The 17401-nt window shown below is 37.8% G+C and overlaps 3 protein-coding genes across 3 annotated transcripts; 2 read left to right on the top strand and 1 right to left on the bottom strand.

Moving 5' to 3' along the window:
• The first annotated feature begins 243 nt into the window (after window positions 1-243).
• On the top strand, window positions 244-7629 carry dxo (decapping exoribonuclease). Its single transcript, XM_083566156.1, has 6 exons — window positions 244-1551; window positions 2416-2642; window positions 2998-3217; window positions 3378-3513; window positions 3605-3699; window positions 3830-7629. The coding sequence occupies exons 1-6, from the start codon at window positions 1124-1126 to the stop codon at window positions 3945-3947; spliced, it is 1224 nt and encodes a 407-aa protein (XP_083422282.1). The 5' UTR covers window positions 244-1123; the 3' UTR covers window positions 3948-7629.
• On the bottom strand, window positions 4778-11159 carry slc25a17l (solute carrier family 25 member 17-like). Its single transcript, XM_083566157.1, has 9 exons — window positions 10872-11159; window positions 10240-10300; window positions 10018-10084; window positions 9306-9460; window positions 8884-9000; window positions 7483-7628; window positions 7294-7389; window positions 7105-7187; window positions 4778-6202 (listed from the first exon to the last, which is right to left on the bottom strand). Exons 1-9 carry the CDS (start codon window positions 10944-10946, stop codon window positions 6055-6057), a joined length of 948 nt encoding a protein of 315 aa, XP_083422283.1. The 5' UTR covers window positions 10947-11159; the 3' UTR covers window positions 4778-6054.
• Window positions 11160-13521: 2362 nt separating this feature from the next.
• anks4b (ankyrin repeat and sterile alpha motif domain containing 4B) lies at window positions 13522-16744 on the top strand. Its single transcript, XM_083566686.1, has 2 exons — window positions 13522-13809; window positions 15542-16744. Exons 1-2 carry the CDS (start codon window positions 13649-13651, stop codon window positions 16608-16610), a joined length of 1230 nt encoding a protein of 409 aa, XP_083422812.1. The 5' UTR covers window positions 13522-13648; the 3' UTR covers window positions 16611-16744.
• The last annotated feature ends 657 nt before the right edge of the window (window positions 16745-17401 follow it).

Genomic DNA, 17401 nt, shown 5'->3' with positions numbered 1-17401 from the left:
AGCATTCTCTAAACTCCGATTGGCCGTCCAAAATTAGTGAACTTTGATTAGTTCTTAATATGTGTTCACAACTGCTGTGGAAAAGAAATGAAAGTAAACAGTGCGGTTTAATTGTACTTTTTAAATGTATTAACATTTTTTTTTTCAATGCAGAATTTTTATTTTAGAAAAGCAAGTCGATCAAAGCATTGTTCAAGTTGGAAGATTTGTGTTTGTGTCATATTTGGCACAGATGGTGCATGCATCTAGGGTAAAATGAAATAGCAAATGGGGAGATTTCATTGTAAGAAAAGAAATGGCAAAAGTGAATTTATTGTGAATTTTAATTGATTTTACTGCTATTCATTCTGCGTTCGGGTTTGGAGCTTAAGGGGATATGGCAAAGTGTATGAGCAAAATGATATAAATCTTTAAATATTTTGCCATATTCCACATCAGTAAACTAAATTAAATTGACAAGATTGTATTTTTATTAATTTATTTAGACTTTTGTTTTGTTTTTTATATATAAAGGTTTTGCTTATAAAAGATAGAAATGTGTTTAAATCAGGGTGAAGAGGGCACAGAAGCTTTCTCTTCTGTACACATGGACTGAGTGTATTAGATATTTGGCATGAATTCTGAGGCTAAGTTGAAAGTAGTTTATTTTTTTATGTATTTTAGAGCAGTACACGGTTTTGTCGTTGCCAAGGGGAAAAAAAAACCCAAGCGTCTTTTGCATCTTTTATTTTGAAATCGGTTATGATGAAGTCGGAATTCACCAGTCAGGACGCTCCAAAATCAAACTAGACTGCTAGCTGGCTAGTTGTTCGTTGCTCTGCCTTGGTTTTCAGATATTTCTTACATTTTACGAAGCTCGTTATGCCCTTTTTAATGTTATTTTGTAATATAGTACGCATGCATGTATAGTGTGGTGAGACTTTCCCTAGTACTCTTCTGGTAAGATAGCTAGCATGTTACTAGCAGGTTGTGTTTTGGTTTGTTGCTTGCTAACTTGACAGGCTGAGTTTATGACTGTTTGGTAATTGGAATAAAATAAAGTAAAAAATAAAAAGGGGCAGGTTAAGATAGTTCAGGTGCGTTATTAATAATAAAGACTGAAGTGCTAAATGTTGTATGAGACATGGAGCGTCAGTCTGGAAGCGGAAGCGGCAGCAGCGGCGGATCTCAGCGCCAGTGGAAAAGAGACGGAGACGTTCATGATGATGTTTACAATCAAAAACGGTGTCGCGCTGCTGCTGAGGAGACAAATGTCCCCCGGTCCATGAGTACTCGAGCACAGCTCTATGAACGTGTCTTCCCTCAGTACAGACAACCCGTGGAAATCGGGGTCTTTTCCCTGGACTCGGAGAGAGCCTTCTTTAATGACTCCAGGCAGCTGCGCTACTATGTGGAGCCTGGAAATAAACCCAATTTCAACCTGAGGGATGGTTACAGAGACCGCTTTATTAAAAGAGATGACGGAGTCAAAGAGAGACTCGACCACCTATTGCGCTGGATCTTAGCGAACAGAGCCAAACTTCGCTCCACACACACTCCTCCATCCTCCTGGTGAGAAATCCATCTCCTGTTGCCAACGCATCTGATCTCACACATGTCCAGAAACATCGTTTTTTTTTCTCTATTGACGGTGATAAATGCACACAAGCGCTCGATTCTCATGCAGAAAGTGTAGTTTTTGTAAATATACAGACTAAAATTCACCTCAGCCCTCACATGTGCCTGGCTTGAGTTATATAATGCTATACTTGGTCTTCATTTGCATAGCGGAACACAATTGGCTGCAGCGTTTTATGACGTAATAACGCTTTTTAAAATTTATTTATTTTTAGATGAGATTCTCTGCTGTATACAAAAGTGAGTTTGCAGATTAGGCAGACATCAGTCATTTTGTTTAGATTTATTTTTTATTATTATTATTATTTTATTTTTTTACATTAAAATACAAAGAAAATGGTTGAAATCTTCCCACACAAGTAATCTTTTCTTTGAAATGTCAAATTTAAAATGGCAGGTGTGAACAACGTTTTAGAAATACTGACGATTTCCTGTTCCTAATCAGACTATCCTGTTTGTTATGCAATGCGGCGTTGCCTTAATAGAGATAAAACGATGGTTTTTGGTATTATGTGTTTTAGTGGATTTGGCAGAGACACAAAAAAACAAGGTTTTTTTTTTTTTTTTTAAGTTGTCTTTTCAGAATATGTGGCTATTATTATTAATGGCTTACAGACCTTTCAAAGACAGCTTTGTTTTAAAACCATAATGCATTCTCTCTAGTTCAATATAGGATGTTTTGGCATAAATGAATGGTTTGAAGAAGAAAAAAGGCTTTTCAAAATAAAAGAATTTGTTCATAAATTATTTTTTTGGATTGTAATAGTGCATAACGGCTAAATCACATTCACTTTCCAGTACGCTAGGTGTAGACTTTGTTACTTGGCGAGGCCACTTAACAAAGCTGTTGACCACTCCGTATGAGACGCAGGAGGGATGGTTGCTGGCGGTGTCCAAGTTCCGAGGCACTCTTTACATTAGCGAAGTAGAGACAGAGGCTGCCCGAGTTAACCGAGAGAACCGTACAGAGAGGCATGAGGAGATGATGTACTGGGGCTACAAGTTTGAGCAGTACATCTGTGCAGGTATAAAAACATTTCACATTTTCAGTGTGCCTACTCGCCTCTGACAATGAGGCTCCTTTTTAATAAAAAAAGTGTGTAGGTAATATGCAAAACGTGTAAAAAAAAAAAAAAAAAAAATTGTATTTTACATTGTAATATTAAAGTGTGGTGGCACTTGTTAGACCAAGATTTATTCTAGTAGTAAGCTGTTCTAATGTGGCTGAAATCTCAAGTAAAAGAACAGATCAGAAATCATAAAAATATTAGCACATGTGCTCTAAGATAGTGTTAGTTGTTCTGTTGATTAACTATAATCATTGTGACTACATTTATCTCAGATGCTGCCCTTCGCTAAAATTGCTTCCTTTTTCTCTAGATGAGGTGAATGGTGTTCCAGACCGAGGAGGGGTTGTCAACACAAACGAGGCTTTCTGCACAGTAGTCCAGACTCGCCTAGCAGACCATAAGCTGCTTTTCTCTGGTGAGGTGGACTGCCGAGACAAGGACCCCAGAGCTCCTCCAGCTCCTGCCTGCTACGTCGAGCTAAAGACCTCAGCTGAAATCTGCACCCCGAAACAGCGCAGTAACTTTCACAGGTGTGCCATGAAACTGGCTTTAATATTTTAAACATAGGGTCACATCAATAGTTTTTTTACTAGTAAATACTTTTTGTAACATTTGAACAAAAAATTTAATTTTTCTTGCTTGTAATGGTGCTGATGATAATCAGTACGCTGCTTGTTGTTTCTCATATAGATATAAGCTACTGAAATGGTGGGCACAGTCCTTTCTTCCTGGTGTCCCACGTATCATTGCTGGATTTCGAGACCATGATGGTGTCGTGGTGTCTGTAGAGACGTTCCACACCTCGAAAATATCCCAGCTGATTAAGGTTAGTTTAGATTAGAATGATTTAATTCAATTACTATTATTATATGGATATGCCCAATGTAAAATATTATCTTGCTCTCTTTTTTATATAGACCGAGTACAACTGCTGGAAGCCGACAGTCTGTATGAACTTCTGTAGCGATTTCCTGTCCTTTGTGAAATCTGTTGTAAAAGAGGATAATCCAAGGTATGACATGACTAAATAATAACATAATGCTGATATAATTTGCCTTTTACGTATGTAGATGTTTCCTAGAACCCGTTCCAACCCTGGAATTTACCCAAATGCCCTGTCTGCTCCATAACATTTCTTTCAGGTTGGTGTACCTGTTTACATGGGAACCACACAGAGAGGTGACCTACACCGTTCACAGAGACTCCCAGTATACATTTCTTCCAGACTGGTTTATCAAGGAAATGGCAAGCCATCATTAGCACCTTGTTTTAGATCATAAAACAATTTCGACAAAGAGCGAGCGATGCGTAAAAAGCGCAAGCTCCAGCGCAGAACTGAAAAAACAAGCATACGCTATATGCCCAAAAGTATGTGGACATTCGACAATCACATCTATATATGCCTTTTGCAATAATTAATACGGAGATGGGCCACCCCTCATCCCCCCTTTGCTATTGTAATATCTTCTACTCTTCTGAGAAGTTGTTTAACTATATGTAGAAAGGCAGGTCAAGACTATATGCAAGTTCTTCCACATCAACATCGGTCTTCATAGACCTCACTTGTGCACATCAGCATTGTCTACACAAAATCCTTATGGCCCTGTATCTCCAGTGATCCTAATCTTAATACTACATACAAAGACCTTCAATACAATTGTGTGTTTTAAAGCAGGTTTGGGGATGAACCACATGTGGATGTGATGGTTGGGTGTCCACATACTTTTGGCCACACATTGTAATTTTAATCCTTACACTTCCATACACTACAATATAGTACATTTGATCGTTCGACTGCATTTATTACTAATGTAGAGAAGCAGTTTAAATCAGTTGAGTATCACCAGATCTTCACCCCTTCATCCTTTACACAAATAAGTGTCGAAGCTGCTTTTGTGCACAAGCATATATTGAATCCCATTTTGGTTCCTGACTCATTAACTGCTCTGTGCTGTATTTTAGATGTGTGATATTGTATTCATTGTTTTGTGAGATTTTATGAGCAGTCGACAAATTCACAATAAATCGCAGTCGGATTTGGAACAATCCAAGAAAACAAAGCAATAAAGAAACACTTCTTGACAACTTGCAACAGTCATCCAGATTCATTTAATGCCTGTATTAGTGTATCTGGAATAAAGTTAAATAATTAACATTTGTGAACTAATGATTTTATTCTGTAGCCACAGAACAAGTTATTTCAAATGCCAAGAGTCAGATTTATGTGCAATGGCATTCAAGATCCCCCTACCTACAATTGTATTTTAACATGACTCTATATTTTATTCACCACACCCAGATTTAAATGAGCAAACAAATGTAATTAAATATTAGAGAACTACAGTCGATTTAATTTAGAATGTAAACTAGTTTAAATTGTTCCAGCTCCAGAAGACTAAACACAGCTGGCACACAGTGTTATCAAATGTTTCATTGTATATTTGTCAATACTTGAAAATTGTTACGGTCAGAGTACAAGTCAAGATTTTATCTTGCAAATCTTATATCAAACATCTTTCAGCTCTGTGCACAGACGTCGTGCTTTAGATTACTTCCCTAATGATATCAAATAAAACACAGTTGGACACTTTAGTTGTTCATAAATACAGAGGTAGATATTCTGTTACACTGGCCACTGGAATTCATGAAGTACACATACACCAATGCTGTACTACATAATTCTGAAAAGATTTACCTTAAGATTGGTGTATTATTTTCGTTAAGCAATTTTGGCATCGATTTTAACAATAATATGCATTCTTACAAAATATTAGAATTCATCTTTTCTTCTTTTACCTGATTAATTTGTTGATGAACTAAAAGACTAAATTAGTAGTATCAATGTTTGGTTTTTTTGTAAAGCTCTAATTGTTTTACTTTTTTAAGCCCATGTGAACACTTAAAATTTATTCATCAGTGCATTTAATAACTGTTAATTTCACAGTACAGAGTTCAACTGTGACCTAGCTGACTCACTAACTACAATAACACGCATCATTTTGTTTTTCCACATGCGGTGAGCAAAACATGCTGTATTAAAAAAGAAATTGCTGTAAAGATGAAATTCATAGCCGAGTGCAATTAAGACAAATTTCCATTCTAGACATATAAATTAAAGTTTCTGTACATGACAATAATCCCTGTACAGATTTAAGAATAAAAGGGTTAAAAGCTCTCAAAACTGGCTTTTTACATAATTTCTAAAACAGGCTGTAAATGTGACATATTTTGAGAGAGAACAGTATCAAAATGAAAAGGTGTTCGATGTGTGTAATTATGGCGCTGATGGGATGAAGCTTAAGATCTGCAGTGTTAGAGAGGTAGTAAAGAAGCAGGCCAACTGGTTCGTTTGATGGTTCAGCTGTTGTTAATGCCTCAGCTTCTTATTGAGCCCCATCAATCTGAAAGTGACTGCTGCGATCTTCTCATAAACCATGAACATGAGCGCTGCTGTCAGCACCGTCTGAAGAAGCTTCGCCTCCAGACCTTTGTACAGGCCCAGCACTCCGTTGCGCCTGGGAGAGAGATTGGGATGATAGTGTGTTCTGGTAGATAGAGAATTGTTGCTATCTGATCTACATAAACAATCGGTTTTCAGGTCAGGGAAACATTTACAGCTGGTTAAAAGTGAATGATTGGACACAGAGCAGTGCAATGCTCAGAGCGTTGGCAGTTCTGGTACATCTGTGTGTAACAGTGGACACCTTACATGCAAAAATAAAATCATAGTGTCTTGGTACTAGGCTTATCCGATAAAAGGATTTAATCTTTCTGAACAGAAGGTCGGGGGTTCAATCCCCAGGACTGCCAAGCCGTCACTGTTGGGCCTGTGAACAAGGTCCCTAACCCTCTCATCTCCAGAGGCAGAGTATCATGGCTGACCCTGGGCTCTGACCCCAACTTCCTAACAAGCTGGGATATGCAAAGCAAAGAATTTCACTTTGCTGTAGTGTACATGTGATCACGATTGTGCTTTTTCAGAGACTGGCAGTAAAACTTTTTCAACTTCACATGTTAAAAAAGCAATCCCCTCCCCTTTAAACTTTATGGTAAATCACTAGCAGGGAAAATCCATTTTACACATTGAATCCATTTTTTCAGCACCTGGCACAGGACAGTAGTACCTCACATTAGATCAAACACATATTACAACTATCAAGATTTTATACTGACAAATTATCTAATGTTTATTCAGATTAACACTCCAATCTGTAGTTCCAACTTGCATTAGTACTAGTTCTAAATATATGTTATATACACACACACACACACAAAAGATATGACTGCCTTGTGGCTTGAAATAAATAGGAGTTTTAAGGGCTAAAGTTCATTGGTTTAAAAAATAAATAAATAAATAAATAGGTCGGTAAGTTTTCAAAATCACAAGACATATTTTTACATTTCAGCTTTAACTTACCTGATTCTGTCCAACAGTAAATTCAGCACACTGCGCATGCTGCAAAGTAACCCCCACCTCTCTTGTGATTTGTGTTGGCCAAACTGAGAAAGAGAAAGACAGGTACAGCGATTGTAAGAAAATAGAGACTCAATATCAGACATAATATCTGTGCATATAAAAACATTTAAAAAAGTGACTTGTGTTTACCCTCAGAATGGCCTGGACGGTCTGCAGTGGATAAGTGGCCGTCGTTGCAATTGCCTTGGCAATAGCACCGATGATAAAGATCTCAAATGAGGAAATCTGTAAGCAACAGAAAATTCAGGGTTTTTTTCCCCCCTATAGACAAGCAGTAAGAATAAAACTTCAATTGAATTGATGAGTAATGGGGCTTACCCGCCGTCCTCCTTGCCCTGCTCTCCTCTTCATGGCCTCATAGAACATTAACTGCACTGCAGGGTTGAACACCAGCAGCAGGGACGGGAACGTGCCGTTCCACAGCGCCCCTACCCCCTCGTGGGCTATTATCTGGGAGAAAGTGTCTTGGGAGAAAGAAAAAAAAACCTTTCAATATACATCACAGTGGAAATAATACAGTTTTATTTTCTTAATCATGTAATTGGTGACGTTCTAGCATTTATGAGAAGAGTCTACACTGTCACTGTTTTGCAAAAACAGAAACGTCTCCAGAGCAAAGGACTTCTTTGTAACGTTACATGGCAGTGGGAGTGTGGTCAAATTCTGGCTGATTCCCGAGAGGACATAGTTTAAACAGGTAACACGGGCTGAATCTCAGCGGAGTTATTACCTCCAACATACACTGATGAGGTATAACATTATGACCAGCTGTGTAATATTGTATTGGACCCTGTTGGCCCCCTGTTGCTCCTAACCCATTAAGCATCAACTTTCTTACCAATCTGAGCTACAGAAGCTCATCTGTTGGATAGACCCACACATGCCGGTTCACCACTGTTCCTTCCATGGACCACTTTTAATAGATACTGACCACTGCAACCCCGTAAGAGCTGCAGTTTTGGAGATCTATCCGACTGAGTCGGCTAGCAGTCACAATTTGGCCCTCGTCGAACCCGCTCGAATCCTTACGCTTGCCCATTTGTCCTGCTTTGAGGACAAAAAGTTCACTTGCTGCATAATATATCCCACCCACTAACAGGTGCCATGATGAAAAGATAATCAGTGTTTTTCACTTCACTGCTCAGTTATAATCTCAATGTTATACCTGGTCGGCGTATTTGTGTGTCCTTTCAGTGACAATGACGAAACCGACCCACAACAACACGCGCACACACCTTGAACTGGAATTTAAATATAACATGATCATCTTAGAGTTTTTGGTTTATTTTGTGTCATTTTATATAAGCAATGTCCTTGCAGGCAATAATAAAAAATCAAAGAATCACAAGGTCCTTTTACACACACACACGGTTCTATGCATGACAAGCTGCATTTTTGCAGGATCTTTCAGAATGCCAGATGTAACTATAAATAGATAAAAAGCACTTCTTTATAAATAAATATGAAATGAATGTAACTGTTGATAAATTGCTGTGATATAAAGGGAAGAGCACACTTGGAGACATGATGTTAAAGGAAGCATGCAGAAATATACAAAAACTGACTTTGGCTTGTAATCGTGTTTTATTTCTTACTTCATGCTTCTAGTGAACGACTGTACCTGTTTGAGAAATTTCCCCGACTGTGGGACGAATAAAGGTATATCTTATTTTAGAGAAGTGATCAGGGTAATTGGCATTGTGTGCGCTTTGGACTGACCAAAAATGCCCTTGTAGTGGGTCTGTTGGAGATCCTCATTCCGAAATTTAGCTCCCTGTAGCTTTAGTCGAGTGTTCACCACCCACATGGGTGTAGTCAGAAGCACGTTCACCGTCCCTACAGCAAACACAACACATTTGATTTGTCAAAAGCTAAAATCTCGATTCTTTTTACCCCACCCCCAAATAGAATAAGAACAGCCTCATGTGATACAGCTTGTGATTTTATGACATTACTTAACATATCTGAAGGTTTCTGCTTCAGTTTGAAACAGCAACATATAACAAAACACTCAAGAAATTAAAAAGAAACTCAAGTATTATAAATGAATGCATTTTTGTATTCTAATGAATATGAAATACTAGTGTGAGGTCCTCAGTTAAAAATGGAGTAAGAGAGGGCGGAAAAGACATGCAGTGCACCTGCGATGAAGCCCATGACGAGATCTCTGCCAGGCCTGGACTGGCCTTTTTCCAGGACCATCAGCCGCTTTAGTGAATTGAATGTGTAAAAGTAGATGAAGTTGGAACAGCACAGACTGGAGATTACAGGAAACCAGCCACGATAGAGAGACATTCTGCAAGTACAAACAGGAAAAAAGCCTTTTACATGAAAGCATACAAGTAAAAAAAATTATTTTTATTTAATTAGAAATAGACACAGGAATTGACATCACTAGTCCAGGCTGGTGTCCGGCTTTTCAGTATTTTACTCTTTGCTGCCTGGTGGACATGTAAGTTCAGTTGTTAGAGTAGAGAAAGAGAAACCCTATCTGCCACCAGACATGTGTTTAAAGCTCTCTGGCCAGGCAAAAACACCCACGATGGCCAAAGCCTTTGGGTAGTCCGAAACCTCATGGTGGTCAAAACAACCCACAGTGGACAAAGCCCCTGGGAGTACCATGGTGGTCAAGGCCCTTTATTGGGCAAAAGCCCCACTGTGGTTAATGCCCCTTGCTGGGCCAAATCCAGACAAATCGACTATAAGTGATAGCATATACTTTTGCATTAATAACCCAAGCTACCCCTTTTAGCCTATGTAATTCTTTTTCTGGGCACAGTTTTCACATGCTACCTTAAAACTTTATGATTACCCACCAACCCCCCCACCTCACACACAATATAAAATACTTACACGCCCTCCTCTTTTGCAATCTCAGCCAGAATGACAGGAGTGGATTTGGACTTTCGGCTCTCGTCCACTGAAACACAGCAGTAGGACATGCACAGTGAAGCTCACAATCAATCCACACACAATGAAAACTGCACAACAAAATAATATATGCAACACAGAAAATATGCCAAGCATTTATTTAAAAACTAAGTCAGCTGTAAAACCTTTTTTTTCTCGACTCACCCTGCAGTCGAATTCTGGCTGTGTCCAGAGGGAAGAACACGGTCATTGCTGTCACACTGCCCTGTCAACCACACACAGCCACTTAGTTACTTTCATTATTTTTAAAGATTTTTAGAAGCTTATTGTGGATTTTTGTTGTGAACAATAACAAAAAAAATCTAACATCTGTGTTTGTCCACACACACACACACATTTCTATGCTGTAAACTCTTCTTGGCAATGTGATACAAGAGATTATTCCACATGAATACACACACATATATATATATATATATATATATATATATATATATATATATATATATATATATATATATATATATAAACTGGTATCTCTCTGAGTGTATTTATTTCTGTGGTAAGTGAAGAAGAATGAAAGCACAATTATCAGCTAGCAGAACACTATCAGTCTGAAAGTATACATCATCTGGTGACATTACCTACTTTCCCCCTAAAAAGACACTTAATTGCACTGCTCCTGCACTAAGAGCAGCCTATACCGTGGCAATAACTTCCATCTATGCATCTGCATCCAAGTGTCCCGTCAAGATTATAGCTCACTTTATAGTCTTCTCTGCTCTACACACTCTGCCCAGGTCTTACAGGTGCACTGTTCAGTCTTGTACTCTTACCACTGCTCCGGATACAGCGTGCACCAGTGTTTCATAGGACAGAAGACGAATCGCAGAGCCGCCATTGGAAGCCATGTCTGCTTCTCCACTCTTAATGACAGCTAATTAAAATGTTCGCAAACAGATAGAGGAGCTAGACGATAGACTTTACACTCCAACCTTGCTCTTCAAACCACTGCCATGCTCCATAAACATGGTCACAATATTGGTCAATTTCAGTCGACTTCCGTGTGGTTGTTCGTGGGATAGACTCGCAGTGCCAGTGTTCTCCTGCGCCCTCTGGAGCTTGGAAGGTGAATAGCAAAAACTAAAGAATATTCCCGTGTTGAGGGCTGTGGCTACTCGAGCCGTACAGCTTTGTACTGCGCATGTGCGAAAACGATATGGATTCTTATTCGTTTTATGTACAGCTTTAATAATTTCTGTGCAAATAAGTGAATGAATGAATACATGAAGGATGGAAGGAAGGAATTCATTTATAAATTAATAAATATAATTAACAACTATCTTGTGTTTCTTAAATCCAGACATTCATATGATGAAATAAGTAGAACATATCTTAAGAAAATGAAATATTACATGTAACACACACACACACACACACACACACACACACACACACACACACACACACACATCTGAATTATCCAAATAAGGTCTAACAAATGTAAAGTATTTATATCAATTTTTTGCTGATTTAATTAAAAAGTCACTGTATCATGGCTAACCCTGTGCTCTGACTCTAGGTTTCAAACAAGCTTTAATGTATATGTGACAAAAAAAGTCTCTTCTTCTTCTATATTTCTCCACCTCCTGGGATTAAGTGTGGAGCACTAATGTTATATGTATATACCTCCAGTATTATTTTCCAGTGACATACGGTGCATTTCATACCTAGGCCTTCAGTGTTGTAATACCTGAAACAACCCACCATTTAATACCTTCTACTCATTAATACCAATACTATCTCAGACCATCCAATCAAAGAATGTGAAAATGACAATGCTTTTGGACACCTTCTAGATGGCCTTAGTAACTCCAGGTTGCAATCTGATTGGTTAAAACAACAGTAACATGGATTTTATGCTGCAAGAATCTGCAGCATATACAGACAATACTTCCAGCAGCACACATAAGAGAAGCACTATGAAATTATTAGAATAGACTATTGGGAATAATTGAATACATATTCATGAAAAAAATATATCAGTGATTCTGATAGAGTTTAGGCCAGCAGGGAAGGCCTTACTGGCCCTGACAGACCACTAATGATTTATTTTTATACAAATCGTGCAAATTAGGCCACACTTGTTGTGGCAAGTTAAAATCAGGAAATTCCATCATTTCAAGATTCCATCGGTTATTACTCTCAAAATGTTCTGCTTGCTGTTGAACTGATGCTAAACTGTATGTAGCAGCACCAAGCAGCAATCAAAACAAGTTTAAAACAGAGCATGCGCTCTACACTGCTTGGTGGATTGCTACATGGCCGCAGGAAGTGGGGGTGCTGGGGGTGCTGTAGCACCCCCTATTGGCGAGAGAGAGATTTTTTAAAAATGTAGGCCTATTAAAAATATTTTGCACAATTTATAAATTCCTTATAAATATTTTAGGAAATTATTTTGACACACGTAGGCTATTAAGTGTATTTTGGATTTTAATTTAATTATTTTGATTATTTTAATTATATTGATTTTTCAAGTTCATTTGTAAAGCGCGTTTCACACGCGCGGGTGATTTTAGTTTGGCTTTCTCTGGCAGCGCGCAAACAGCCTAAATGCCTTGCCCTTGTGGAAGATAAAATTAGCTCTTCGTACCTTTTACAACAACATGAAGATATCAGAAAAAGAGATCGGTGGTCTCTTTCCTGCTCGTGTTCCACATCCCTCTCAAAGCGCAGACTTTTTTTTTTTTTTTTATGAATTTAACTTTTTTATATTGTGTAAGTTACCAGTATTTACTGATATTTATTTCAATGCTTTACAGGCTTTGGTGTGTTGTTTCTTTGGGGTTTTTTATTTATTATTATTTCAAAACAACCCACCAACCACCGCAACACCGCCGGTATTTGGTCCACTACCACCGCGGTGGTAAAAAAAAAAAAAAGTGCCATCGTCACAGCCCTATGTTATTTTTTTTAAAATGTATTCTAAATAGGCCTATAGGCTCATAGGTTTTTTTGTCACAAAAAAAAAAAAATAATAATAATAATTCACAGCACCCCCTGTTCAAAATAACTTCCAGCGGCCCTGGATTGCTATGTGCTTGATCAGTTTTTATCCACTTATAAATAATATGATACGACTGATTTTGCAAAATGTTGTCGAGTAAAAAATTAGATATTTGATTTTGACATGTAGTAAAATTTTAAAGTAAATGTTTCCCCAAATGGAAATACTTTAGTAAAGTACAGATAGGTGAAAAAGCTACTCAAGTACAAAAACAAATTACATTTACTTCGTTGCTGTCTACCACTGTAATTCTGACATTATGCTCTCTTCCCTTCTATTGTCATAACCCTTCCTCTGAAACTCAGATAATCTTTAAATATTGTATAACAAATATTGTCAGCAACCAGCATCATACAGCTCACACAAAAAAGCACAATGGACTTTGGTTTATTGCCCCTATGAGTGTTAATTACGCTCTATATGGTCTGCAGTCATTTTTCCTTTCTCGTCCCTGCAACGAAGAAGACACTACAACAAGGGCTAAAAATGTTTTGTAGTTTCTAAATTTTGTTATTCAGATAAAGCGCTAATATATTTAACTCAGCCATGTCTAGGTATCATAAGGCTGCCATTGATGGCTATTTGGATTTGTTAAAGGAGGCAACTAGGAAAGACCTGAACACGCCAGATGAGGATGGAATGACGCCGACACTCTGGGCCGCTTATCACGGCCGACTAGAAGCCCTGCAACTCATCTGCAGTAGAGGGTGAGAGTTTATATTCTGCTGTTTCCATTTGGGGACATTGCTGGATAGTATTAACTGCAAATTCACATTTTAAATGGTGAACTATTAAAATGTTTATTAGTTCAAAATTTCTATTAAATGTATAGTCTAATAAGAGTTGGTACTCACTCCAAAAATATAATAAAGCCTCACTCATTAATGACCAGCATTGTCCTAATGATATTTTCTATTAATAAAACAATGAACTGAATAAAGTTTACTGGTTATTATTACCATTTATTTATATCTGTCGAATAATGAGACACAGGGGAAAAAGGCGTTGAGACTTTTAGACTATACATACACACCATGAATGTAAGTCTGTGGTTTTCATTTTACCTTTTGCAGCAAAGGTCTGCATGATTACATTTTCTTCTTCCAAAACTCATTCCTTTTGTAGACTGTACATTTTACAATCAAACCTGTGTATTATAACTTCATCATGGATAGAACCGTCAGACCCATGGAATTTTTAATTCTTTTATCGTTTGACAATATTTTAATTAAAGAACTTTCAACAACAACAAAACCCATTTTTCATCTTTGTATTTTAGCTGATTTTTTTGCACTCACAAAATAACCCTACTACAAACAAAAATTAAAAACTCTCACCACCCAAATATTTTAACAATGAGAGTTATCACTATAATTCTTATAGCGCAACTACTCATGTAAAGACTCATGGGTTCGGAAAAATGTACTTTTGACTTGAGCACTTTATGACCTATGTTTTATTACCATCTAGGAACTGTGACATAAAAGGCTGTTACTAAGCTAGGTTGTAATCAGGGTTGTTACGTGCACTGTTGGAGCATGAATGTGGACTTTCACATTTAATAGATTACCGAGTAAAGTTAGTCACTGTAGTAGCTATAATAAAGCAGATAGCGGAGACGTACAGCTACAGCTCTTCCTACTATTGCAGGTAGGTAATAAAAATAGGTAAGGCAAAGACATAGAGAGGTCTGCTTAGCTTATTAACTCCTTAGTTTACTTTTAGATTAGGGGGTATTATTCAAATGAATGAAAAGGCATTGTACACATGCTACTACTGTACAATTCTAAGTGCTAAGTGCTGAAGCAACTCATCCATAGGGGAGCACCACACACACCACAATCTATGGCATGGTTACGAAACTAGGCTAATTAAAAAAAATACCCTGCATGTTTTTGGAATAAAATCTAGTACATTTCTGCAAATAAGGGCAAAGTGTTACTACAGACACTGTGATTCATGATATTTGAGCTAGATTTCCTATAGAGGTTAAATAGAGAGTGCTTTATTAATCAGAAAGGGGAATTTGGTATGTTCTATTGAAAGATTACAAAGAATGGGAGGAAAGGGAAATTATGATGAGAACAACAGTCTGTACTAGTGAATTGCATGTGCATAATGTTAGACATTTTTGCCCCACACAAATGCTAAGAAAATAAATAAATGTGTTTTTCAGATGAAGTTTGCATAAGATGGATATTTAGTTGAAACCTGGCAACCCTGGCTAATGATGGCTTCTGTGTGTAAGGCAATTGCTCTAAAATTGCCAACTGTTAGAATAATGGTTCACCTGGATACTGTTTGTTTACAGCTGCCTAGTTGTAATGTTTCATTTGTCTGTCTTGAGGCAAATGCTTCTCAGTTGCACCAGATTTCTGAGCCTTGCAGGTGTATCCTCTAATAGATTTGTAAATAAATTGTTTTCTGGTTCTGTTACAGTGGAGATCCTAACAGAAGTGACATCTGGGGGAACACACCATTACACCATGCAGCCTCTAATGGTCATATGCACATACTCAGCTTCCTGGTTAACTTTGGCACCAATCTCTTCGCATTGGATAATGATTTTCACACTCCTATGGATGTCGCTGCATCTCGGGATCAGATGAACTGCGTCCGTTTCCTAGACAATGCTGCTTCTCAGCAGACGATGCAGAACCCTAAAAATGTGGCAAACTTGAAGAAACAAGCAGTCAAAGATGCAGAACGCAAGGTGAAGGAGTGTGAGAAGGTAAAAAAAAAGCACCAGAGTAAGATGGACAAAATATACCGTGGCAGCGGAGGCTCTGTCTCTGAAGCCAAACCCGGTTCTTTGTCTAGCACAGGAACCATAAATCTCAACCAGCTCACTGCTTCCAACAAATTTGGGTCCATTAAAGGAACTCTCCAGCGTAAGTTTGGAAAGAAGGATACCCTGTCAAAAAAAACAGAGAATCTAGCAGAAGAAAAGCCAGAATTAGTGGATGTTTTCAATGAGCAGGATGAAAATGAAGTCGATGAAGATGAACTTGAAGGATTGAAGGATGAGGAAGAAGACGATACTGATCAGGCAACAGAATCTGTGTTTAATAGGCCAGGCCTTGGAAACATGATCTTCCGAAAGAACTTTTCCATGGAAATGGGAGTCGAAACAGATGAATTTCCTATTGGTGACTCAGAGGACTTGGGTTTCCTGGTCCGCAAGGAGGTGTTTGAAGCAGAGGAGGCAGGACTGGACAACCAATCAGAAGAGGATTCACAATTGCCTTGGAACCAGGAGGAGATTGGATTGGACGAAGATGAGGAGACTTCACCCCTGCATTCCTTCCTGACATCAGTAAACCTAGTAGATTTTGCCCCTGTGTTTATTCGTGAGAAGTTAGACTTAGAAGCCCTCATGCTTTGCTCAGACGATGATCTTAAAAGCATTCGAATCCAGCTAGGGCCTCGCAAGAAGATTTTGGAAGCAGCAGCTAGAAGGAAGGCTGCTCTGGAGCAACCTGGTGTAATGAAGGACAGCTATCTGTAACACCAAATATATTCAAATATGGTCTATATAATTTCATAAATGCTTTAATATTGTAAAGTGAATTAGAAGAATTGACGTTCTTTGCCTGTCATTTGTCATTTTAGAACATATGAATGCAAATATTGAAATGAGTGTCTATAACATTTGATTGTCTACTCAATATCTTTACAGTACATTATTGTGAATAAGGGTTTCCATTCTAAATTGCTTGCAAATAAAGCTACCTTTTATAAAATATTTTTCAAAGTGATTGCTTTTTTGTCTGCAATAAAATGTATACAGTATTAGTAAAATGAATGTCAGATAATAATAATTTTATAAAATCTTAGATGATCATGGCATTTTTTTTATTAAGTATTGCACATTATTCACCAAATATCCATTCTTGCTTGTGAAATATGTTATATGGGGCTTATATCAGTACAGTAAAAAAGCAGTCAGCAAGAGGCTTTTAGACTAGAGAAAAATATACACCCACAAATAAACAACACAGTGCACATGCATTACTTAAGTGCCGTTCACACAACTACTTGTTACTCACATGTATACCGGTCATTCTTTACACAATTTGTGTTAATTATCCTCTACTGTCCTGAACATCTTACAGCTTCATACTTTGGACTAATGGGTCATTTTTGACCTAATAGTCTCAGTCATATCATTATGCCTAATGTAGTGCTAATCCTTTGGTCATCATTTTCCACAGAGTGGTACCATAGATGTGTTGATGGCCTGGAGTAGCATATGTAAATCCACAGAGCACATTTATATTTCCTTTAGTTTTTCCTTTA

The sequence above is a fragment of the Silurus aristotelis genome (genome assembly GCF_946808225.1).
Source record: "Silurus aristotelis genome assembly, chromosome: 17".
In the NCBI taxonomy this organism is placed as follows: Eukaryota; Metazoa; Chordata; class Actinopteri; order Siluriformes; family Siluridae; genus Silurus; species Silurus aristotelis.
Note: the sequence above shows the minus strand (reverse complement) of the source record. Positions and strands in the feature narration are given on the sequence as shown.